Source organism: Monoraphidium neglectum (genome assembly GCF_000611645.1).
Source record: "Monoraphidium neglectum strain SAG 48.87 unplaced genomic scaffold scaffold00485, whole genome shotgun sequence".
NCBI lineage: Eukaryota > Viridiplantae > Chlorophyta > Chlorophyceae > Sphaeropleales > Selenastraceae > Monoraphidium > Monoraphidium neglectum.
Window position 1 is genome coordinate 1 of NW_014013143.1, and position 9,402 is coordinate 9,402.

Sequence of the window (9,402 nt, forward strand, 5' to 3'; positions counted from 1 at the left end):
GGGTGGGTGGGTGGACAGAACGGATGGACGCTCAAGGGTCGCTTTGTGGTAACAAGGGCGCCCTCATTGCCCGTGATGAGATTTGTCAACAGCTCCTCAAAGGAATTAGCTTGAATTCAGTGCATGGCTCGGTGTGCGAACAGGCAACCCTGACCTTGCCCTGCACCACGCTGTCCTCACACACGCCCACCCTCGCCCCGAAAGGATGCTGGTCGCCGGAGGCACGCCGGCGGGCTTTGAGGAACTCGTGCCTGCCAAGCCTCCGGTCCTGGCGCACGCCCCTGCTATGCCTGATGAGGGCAGCGTCTACGACTTTGTGTGGGATCCCAAGGCAGCAGCCCCCAGGGGTGAGGGCCGTGCGGGCCGCTGCGCTTTACATGCCTAATGCAGGGAAACGCACCATCAACCTCTGTGTTTGCATCGGCCTACATTTTGGCCCCGAACCAATCATGCCTTACCCCTGCTTGGCTGATCACCAATTGACTGCGTGCGGAAGGCGGTGTGGCTTGCTCATAAAGCCAAGTATCTCCTCCACCTGTTCTTGACGCTCAGGCTCGGGCGCCTGGCTGCCCTGGAGCGGCGTCATGCGGGCGCTGTCGATCCCCCAGGGCGCCTCGTTTGGTGACATCATCGTGCCGACCGTGGACACGGCCAGGTGCGCCGTCGTCATGGAATCTTTGCTCGCTGAACACCACACCGCGCCTGCCCACACCCTGCGCAGCTCGTGTCTTGTCAACTCCCGTTCGCCTTGTGATATGATGCGTGTCAATGATGCGCCTGCCGTCCAGCCACCCTTGCTGGGTGTGTAGTCGTGCCTGGACAGCTGACGACGCCCTGCCTGCGCCGCAGTTGTCCTGGCCCTGTTTGAGCACCGATTTGCACGCACTCGTCACCTCATATTCCAATCCGAATCCTTTTGATCTCTGCAGGTACTCATTTCTGTTTGACCTATCCCTACGCCAGCGCTATCCCCTGCTGCTGGTTGGACCCACGGGCACCGGAAAAACCACTCTTGTCATGCGGCACCTGCTTGGCAGCGGCAAGGGCGGCGGCGGCGGGGGCGCGGAGCCAGAGGAAGCGGCCGAGGCCGCGGAGACAGCCGCCGAGGGCGGGATGGGGGCGGCGGCGGCGGCGGCGGCGCTTGTGGGGGGCATGGCGGCTGACAAATGGGTGCCTGTGTTCCTGACTCTCAGCGCGCGGACGACAGCCAACATGGTGCAAGACCAGGTGAGACTTTGTATCTGGGGGACACCGGCGAGCCACCTCTGCAATTGAGAATCGCCGTGCAAGGAGGGCTTTGAGGCTGCTGCGTTTTGTGGGTGTGAGCGCCCACCTAGTGCACACTTCTTGGGATGTCAGCAGTGCTGCGGACGTTGGCACTGGACCCAATCGCCGACAAAAGCATGCGGTTTCCCTCCCTGAATTCGGCTGCACCCTCTGACCACCCTGCCCGCCAGGTGGACGGGCGCCTCGACAAGCGTAAGAAGGGCGTTTACGGCCCGCCGATCGGGCGGCGCGCCATCGTGTTTGTGGACGACCTTAACATGCCGTCAAAAGAGGTGCGCCTTCTGTTCTAACTGTCCTTTGCAGCCTGTGTGTCAGCCGGCGGCCGGTGAAACCCGGCTGCTTCGTGAAGCTGTACCTTTGTTGGTGTCTTCATGGCACTCGCAGACCGTGACTTGGCTTCTGAGAGCCGAGCCTGATGCTGCGCATGCTCCGCGCCGTCACCGGTGCCTCGCACGCAGACCTATGGCGCCCAGCCGCCGCTGGAGCTGCTGCGGCAGGTCATGGACCAGGGCGGCTGGTACGGCAGGTGAGGCTTGTGTGATGCGATGTGCGGGTCGCGTGTGACCAAGTTTATCTGCTGGTGCTTGAATTCCTACAACATAATTCAAAAATTACAAGAAAGCCAACCTAACGGGAAGCACTTGGTGCTGCTAAGCAGTTGTGTCTGCTGGTGGGTTGTGTTCATCCCTTCCATTTGAATCCCTGGTCGCCGTCGAAGCTGTTCCTGCGCCCGCCGCGCAGGGACAACGTGTGGCGCGCCACTGCAGACGTGCAGTGGGCGGCGGCGATGGGCCCGCCCGGCGGCGGCCGCACGTTTGTCAGCGGCCGCGTGCTGCGCCACTTCAGCACGCTTGCGTGCGCCCAGGTATCGTTCAAACGCCCGCGAAAGCCTGCTGCCGGCACCTCGCTGCTGCTTGAGCTCAACACACACACGTGTTTGTATTCCAGGCGCTGGCCCTCTTCACTTGCATTCCTAAGCAATAAATATGCTGCTGGTGCAACCTGACGACCCTTCAATACTCATTCTTGCCATCCACCCCTTGAAAAGGCGTCCGACGAGACCCTCACCCACATCTTCAAATCGATCCTCTCGTGGCACCTGTCAAAGCGCGGCTTCCCCGCCGGCCTCGCGCCCCTGGCCGGGCCGCTTGTGGCCGCGACCCTCGACGTGTACACCGCGGCGGCCGCCAAGCTGCTGCCGACGCCGGCGAAGAGCCACTACCTTTTCAACCCCCGCGACTTTGCGCGCGTGATCCAGGCGCGTGCGCCGCGCGGCGGGCAGCACTGCAATTTGATGACAGGAGATCCAACACATTTCAGCTGCTGTGCGGCGTCTGGACCATACGTCACCTTGCAGATGCTTGAATCTTCCAAAGCTTTGAGGCCTCACTGCCCCCAGTTATCCAATACACATGACACCCACCACCCCCTAGCTCCCTGCAAACCCTAAACCCTAAACCCTGACCCCCCTCTTGAACCCTCAGGGCATGATGATGATGCCACCCAGTGCATTGTCCCGGGCCTCCGACCCGCAGGGCCCAGCAGACGGCGCCTCCTCATCTGCCGCGCGCGCCCTGAAGCGCCTCTGGCTGCACGAGGCGCTGCGGGTGTTCTATGATAGACTGGTCGACGCCGCCGACAGGGAGTGGCTGCTCGAGCAGCTGCGCGGCAGCTGCCGGGGCCGGCTCGGGGAGGAGGTCGACGGGCTGCTGGCGCACCTGCCGCAGCAGGCGGCGGCGGCGGCGGCCGCGGCTGCGGGCAGCGGGGCGGCGGCTGGAGCGCAGGGCGGTCGTGTCGGTCAGGAGGAGCTGAGGAGGTGGGCGGGGGTGCGGCTGGGCAGAACTGATGACTCCTTTCTTCAAAGCGGCGCCGCGGTCGCGCGTTCCTGTTGTGCACATTATCTTGTCGCAAATGCTCTGGCGTACCTTCTTATCCCTTGCCCTGTCGAAATCCTCAACGATCTCCCTTGCTGAAACCCAAACCCTTTGCTTGGCTCCCCCGCCTTGATCCCGCACCCGACGGCCCAAAAGGCTGTTCTTCGGCGACTTCTTGAACCCTGCAGCCGACCCCCTGGAGCGCCCCTACGCCGAACTGCCAGACGCGTCCAGGGCCACCGCCGCGGTGGAGGAGGCCCTGGCTGACCTGAACGCCCAAAGCCGGCGGCCGATGCCGCTGGCGGTGTTCCTCTTCGTGGTGGAGCACGTCAGCCGGGTCTGCAGGTGCGCGGGAAGTCAATAATGCGCACGAGGGGATGGTACTTGAGCTGTGTTGGGTGCTGTGACCTAAGCCCCCTCATCCCCTGGATCCTGAATTTAGCTGGATCCAAGTCATGCAAGCTCCGTCAGCCCAAAATCGTTGCGTCCGGCATTGCCAATCACCAGCACAGCGACTTACGTATCAACCGTCGAATCATGGTACGTGATTGCATAACCGCCCCCAGGGTGCTGAAACAGCCCGGCGGCAACATGCTGCTGGTGGGCGTCGGCGGCAGCGGGCGTCAGAGCGTGGCGCGGCTGGCGGCCCACATATCTGGGATGGAGGTCTTCCAGGTGGGGCCTGGGCTTAGGGTTTGAGGATTGATACGCGACTTGTACAGGGTCCAGGTTTTGAGTAACGGCTAGAATCTGGGTCTAGGGTGGTCAGGGGGTGGACGTCAGGGTTTGGGGGTTGGGAAGTTAGCACATTTTGGGTTTCAAGGGACGCGAAGCTGCTTCTAGGGTTCAGGTTTCAGGGTGAGCAAGGCGGCTTTGTGGGGTCGCACCACGGGTCAAGTATCGGAGCCCCGTCTGATGCTGTCTGGCTTTCTTCATCACCAATGCATTTTGCATTGTACAGACTTGCGAGCGGAGAACAGTCAAGTGTGACACACCAAGTAGCCAACGTCATAGCAGCATTGATGATGCAGCACTTATCTGGCCGCCCACAGCCTGGAGCTTAAAAGGGGCTCCACCACACTCCTGCCTACCTAGCAATGGGAGACCCACCTGTGCTTGCACTTGGCTGCTTTCCCTCCAGGTGGAAGTCGGTAAGAGCTACGGCCGGGCCGAGTGGCGCGAAGATCTCAAGGCCTGCTGCCGACGCGCAGGATCGGAGGTGGGCGGCAGGGGTCGCTGACCGCGGGCCTCCCACACAGGGGTACAGTGAGGCGGTGCAGTCAGGCGCAGAGGAACGCTCCTGTCATCGGACCATCATGCGGTGCGGTTGCGCAAGCCGACTCACCGGCACACACTTTGAGACCCGATGCTGCTCTGCCTCGTCGACGTTGATTCTGCCTGCAGGGCAAGCGCCTCGTGTTCCTGCTCAGTGACGGGCAGCTCAAGGAAGAGGTGACATGTGGACAGGGTCCCTGGATTCTAAGACATGCGGCAGGCCAGACACTCACCCCTGCTCCTCTGCACGTTGGGCTGGTGGGCCTTGTGCAGCACCAGCCCCAACTTGCTGACACTCGCTGCACCTTCCGAGCCGGGTTCTGGTCTGAACAAGTGGCTGCTCCTTTGCATGTGTGGCCACTCTGAATTTGTCTGATACAGGCGTGGCTGGAGGACGTCAATAACCTCCTGAACTCGGGGGAAGTGCCAAACATGTTCCCCGCCGATGAGAAGATGCAGGTGGGTTTGAGGGATAGGGGATAGTTGTTCGCGAAACGCCTTGCCCCTTTCCAGGACAATCAAACGCACGAGCTTTGTGCAGCTCACACGCATGGAAAGCAGCGGGACGCGGCGTGGCGCCGGCGTGCAGTGGCCAAGTCTCGACGCTCCTTGATCGTAGTGTTTGTTTCCCCTGATGGGGCGTCTTGCAACACGCAAAGCGCCATTTTTGCAGGGCGGCCGCTCTCACGACGCTCCGCAGTCAACACACACCCGACTTCGCCGCCACCATGCACCAAACAGATCCTGGAGGCGGTGCGGCCCCTGGCCGCCCACCAAGGCCTGGAGACCCCCTTGGAGCTCTGGGGCTTCTTTGTCGCCCGCACCCGCGCCAACCTGCACCTGCTGCTGGCGCTCAGCCCCGCGGGCGCCGCTTTCAGGGAGCGGCTGAGGGCGAACCCTTCGCTGGTCAACTGCTGCACCATTGACTGGTTTTGGCAGGTGGGGAGGGGTATAGAATGGGGTAATTGGGCTGTGTGGATGCAGCAGTGAGGGACTGCTTTGGGCAGGTGCTGACTGTGCATTGCAGGGCGCGTTTTTGCGGCGGTTTGACGACGCTTGCAAAAGCCTACACAACAGGGAGATTGGCAATGCCAACTCAGGCATGCATGAGTTGAGGATGCAGGACTCGTGTCATGCTCACACACCGACCGCCTCAATCATGCGATTCTTATGCACCTTTTGACAGTGGCCGGCCGACGCTCTGGAGGCTGTGGCTCTCAAGGAGCTGCGCCAGCTGGACATGGACGCGTCGTCGAGACGGAAGCTGGTGGGAATCTGCCAGGCCGTGCACAACCAGGTGAGGCGCGCTGTCAACTCCGGGGCTGTGGGTGCAGGGCTGCGGGACCTTGCGCGTTGACTGTTGCTGTGGTCACTGAGTGATTGGTTCACTGAAGTGGACTCGACTCCCATCACCATTAACACCGTATGCATGTCATACACGAAACCTGTGTGACAGGTGTCAGAAGGCAGCGCCCAGTTCCTGTCGGCCACCGGCCGCCACAACTACGTGACCCCCTCATCATACCTCGAGCTGCTGTCGACGTTCAGGACCCTCCTGGACGCGGCGCGCGCGGACAACGCGCGCCAGCGGCGGCGCTACACCGTCGGCCTCGAGAAGCTGGCCGGCAGCGCACAGCAGGTCTGATGACTCACCCGACGCGGCAGTCCTCGCGGCTTTCTGTACCGTTGGGGTTTGCTGTTGGGGAGGAAAATTGGACGGAAGACGGACAGCCAAAGTGGACGATGACGTGGGTGGGCGGTGCCTGTTGTGCCGACAGCGGCTGCGTTTCCTGATCAGCTGAATCCAGATCTGCCGCCAACCCTTGCGCCGCACCCCGCGCCCAGCCTCATCAGCCAGATTACCCAGATCAAACAAGCCAATGACCAAAATGATCCGCTGTCCCCACAGGTAGAGGCGATGCAGGCGGAGCTCGTGGCGCTCCAGCCCCAGCTGGTGAAGACAGTGGCTGAGGTGGAGGCCCTGATGGCGCGCATCGCGCACGACAAGAAGCACGAGGTGGGGGCGGGGCCTGCGAGGGCCGCGGCTGTATGTGATGGAGGTTTACAGGCTCGCAGCAATGCAAAGACGGGGCGGGTGGTTGGGTCGGGATTCAAGTTGTAGAGGAGCGCGTGCCTGTGTGCTTTGTGGTCAAGCAAAATGGTTTGGAGGCAGCGTCTAGTGGGCGGGTCTGGCCGGCAGTCGCTGCCACGGTAGTTGAGAGTGGCGAGCAGCATGCACAGCGGTTTTCAAGGGCGATGGGTGTCCTGCGCAGGATATCATTTGCTCGAGTGTTTCACCCTCAGAATCGATTTGAAAACAATCGTTGGGGTCCGAATTTCGCGCCTGTGCACCCTGCCCACACACGCGTGCGCGCACACACACACACAACACACATAAACACTCACACATGCACAAACACAATCACACATATTCAAACATTCACATATCTACACACTTGACTCGCCCAAACGCGCCGCAGGTTGAGCCCAAGGCGGCGGTGGTGCGGGAGGAGGAGGCGCGGGCCCGGGCGGCGGCCGACGCGGCGCGCGCCATCAAGGACGAATGCGAGGCTGACCTGGCAGAGGTGGGTGCGTGTGTACATGGGTGGGGGCTGGATAAGAGCATATGCAGAGAGCAATGTACACCACACAAGAGGCATGTCCCTGCACTGGACCTGACTGCAGCTTGCAGCCATGCCACAAGCTGAAGGAAGCCCTTGCCTGTTGTTATGTTTTGTCCATCTGATGGTGGCTCCCTGCAGGCCATCCCAATCCTGAATGACGCCCTGGCCGCCCTGGACACAATCAAGGAGGCCGACATCACCTAGTGAGGGAGGGATGTTGGGTCTTTGGGTGCAGGGTACATGGATCAGGGTTTAGGGGGCATGGTGTGTCCAGGGTTCAGGGTTGGATGAGAAGGTCACGCGTGTAGGGCCTACGGTGGAGCGTGAAAAGGGGGTCCGCAGCGCCCTGCTCTCCAGGCCGCAAATAGTGGATGCTGGAAGGAACCTCCCAGCTTGTGCCCTTGCCATTTCCCTGCAAACGGGGACCGACACACAAAGAGCCGTGCGTGTCGTGGGGCCCGCGCGCTCACCGCAGCATGCGCAAGCTGGCCAACCCTCCCGCCGCCATCAAGCTTGTGCTGGAGGCGGTGTGTGTGGTGCTGGATGTCAAACCAGTCAAGGTGTGCAGGGGTCAATGCTGATCATGCACTTTAACAAGCTTGCAAGTCCGCACGGCGCATTGGACTGACGCCTGCTGGGGGCGCTGCGGCGCAGGGAGGGGCTGCTAGCCGGCTGCCTGCAATGGGCATGCCTTACTGTGCTTGGGCCTTGTTGAATAACCTGCACAGCATATGCGGTCAACCGCGCCAGCTGCGGCCGGCGCAGGCGTTGAAGCTTCAAGAGCATACCAACGCTTATGTACTCAAAAAACGTCTCCGCGGGTGTGTGATCCCCAGGGCAAAGACGAGGCGGGCAAGGAGATCAAGGACTACTGGAAGCCCAGCGTGGCCCTCCTGAACGACAGGTGGGGGTTTTGGCACCGGCACCTCCAGCCAGCCGGCGCGCAGCAGGCTTCAGGCTAAGCTGCTCGCTATTGCGGGGATGCCACACTGGGCTGGCTGCAGCTGCTGAAACGCTCGCCCTGCGCGGGGCCGCGATTGCCATCCCTCCTTGACCTCAGGGAGTTTTTGTCAAAGCTCAAGGCGTATGACAAGGACAACATCGCGCCACGGTGGGGCGGGGGCAAGAGGGCGGTCACATCATTAGGAAGGCCCTTGCTTTTGCTTTTTTTCGGCAATTGCTTGTGAGTAGACGGCCGCCCAATGTGCGTCACAAGTGCACATTCTGAAGCCCCAGCTGCACGCAGACACGCAACCGCAGGCAAATCACGCCCACGTAATACCCCGCCTTGTTCACCCCCACTCCTCCCCCCGGGCCCCCACCCACACCCCCCCCCCCACACACACATGCGTGCGCAGCATCATCGCCGCCATCCGCGCCACCTACATCCCTGACGTGGGCTTCACGCCGGACGTCGCCAAGAGGGCCTCCCCCGCGGCGGAGGGGCTCTGCAAATGGGTCCACGCCATGAGCTCATACGACAAGGTGGGCCTCAACGGTTGCACGGCGTGCTGCATGTGTCTGGTTTATGGGACCAAGCACGGCGCAGTCGGGACGGAGGTGGTTCTGCTGAGGGCGGCACTCTTGCCGGCTGAGTCGGTGATAGGTGAAGAGCGCCTGATGTGGAGCGCTCGCAACCGCTTGCCCTCCTGGGGTGTGCGCTTCATGCTCGGCGCCAGGATGGGGTTGCCTGGACCAATTCACGGTCAAAGCGGCCGACCGCGCTGAGCCATGTTGGATTTCTTGCTGATCCAGGTGGCCAAGGTGGTGGCGCCGAAGCGCGCCAAGCTGGCGGAGGCGGAGGGGACTTACGAGGGCGTCATGGCGGGGCTGAAGGAGAAGCAGGGGGAGCTGCAGGTGCGAATGTGTTCGTGTGTGGCGGAGGGGAAACGTCTGTGGAAATGTTGGCGCCGGGGCCAGCAGTGCGTTTGGCGGAGCTGGAGCGGCCGCGGCGCATCCGGGACATGAGGGTGGATGGGAGGCAGGAGCATCCAACCACCCCTGCTGCCTTGTATTCTGGTAAGCTTTGCAAGGACACAACCGCGAAACGTTGCCCTCAGTCGCGAGCCTGGGGTATGCCCCCATTTGGGTTGGGTGCCGGCCTAGCTGCTATTGAGCAAGCACAAACCCCACCCCTTGCACCTGCCAGGCCCTCCTCGACCGCCTGGCGGGGATGGAGGCCGACCTGAAGGCCAACACTGAGAAGAAGGAACGGCTGGAGGGGGAGATAGAGCTGTGCAGCATCAAGCTGGGGAGAGCGGTGGGTGGCAAGATGTTTGCATGCACGTGTTTGTGTGTGTGTGTGTGCGCACGTGTGTGTGTGTGTGTGTGTGTGTAAACAG

General features: G+C 61.9%; 1 protein-coding gene across 1 annotated transcript in view; it reads left to right on the plus strand.

The window, feature by feature from the left end:
* Positions 1 to 205: 205 nt before the first annotated feature.
* The window catches only part of MNEG_3737 (Dynein heavy chain 7, axonemal), a gene marked incomplete at both ends in the record, with an annotated part of 18,481 nt that continues 9,284 nt past the window's right edge, over positions 206 to 9,402 (plus strand). Inside the window, 25 exons of the mRNA XM_014047785.1 lie at positions 206 to 347; positions 553 to 655; positions 930 to 1,227; positions 1,458 to 1,559; positions 1,746 to 1,813; positions 2,029 to 2,152; positions 2,336 to 2,536; positions 2,772 to 3,103; positions 3,318 to 3,506; positions 3,728 to 3,836; positions 4,303 to 4,380; positions 4,566 to 4,613; positions 4,818 to 4,895; positions 5,178 to 5,375; positions 5,623 to 5,733; positions 5,893 to 6,075; positions 6,346 to 6,453; positions 6,917 to 7,021; positions 7,199 to 7,263; positions 7,536 to 7,620; positions 7,897 to 7,964; positions 8,121 to 8,171; positions 8,419 to 8,545; positions 8,816 to 8,917; positions 9,210 to 9,320. Coding sequence (XP_013903239.1) covers positions 206 to 347; positions 553 to 655; positions 930 to 1,227; positions 1,458 to 1,559; positions 1,746 to 1,813; positions 2,029 to 2,152; positions 2,336 to 2,536; positions 2,772 to 3,103; positions 3,318 to 3,506; positions 3,728 to 3,836; positions 4,303 to 4,380; positions 4,566 to 4,613; positions 4,818 to 4,895; positions 5,178 to 5,375; positions 5,623 to 5,733; positions 5,893 to 6,075; positions 6,346 to 6,453; positions 6,917 to 7,021; positions 7,199 to 7,263; positions 7,536 to 7,620; positions 7,897 to 7,964; positions 8,121 to 8,171; positions 8,419 to 8,545; positions 8,816 to 8,917; positions 9,210 to 9,320 — 3,186 coding nt within the window. The remainder of the gene's footprint in view (positions 348 to 552; positions 656 to 929; positions 1,228 to 1,457; positions 1,560 to 1,745; positions 1,814 to 2,028; positions 2,153 to 2,335; positions 2,537 to 2,771; positions 3,104 to 3,317; positions 3,507 to 3,727; positions 3,837 to 4,302; positions 4,381 to 4,565; positions 4,614 to 4,817; positions 4,896 to 5,177; positions 5,376 to 5,622; positions 5,734 to 5,892; positions 6,076 to 6,345; positions 6,454 to 6,916; positions 7,022 to 7,198; positions 7,264 to 7,535; positions 7,621 to 7,896; positions 7,965 to 8,120; positions 8,172 to 8,418; positions 8,546 to 8,815; positions 8,918 to 9,209; positions 9,321 to 9,402) is intronic.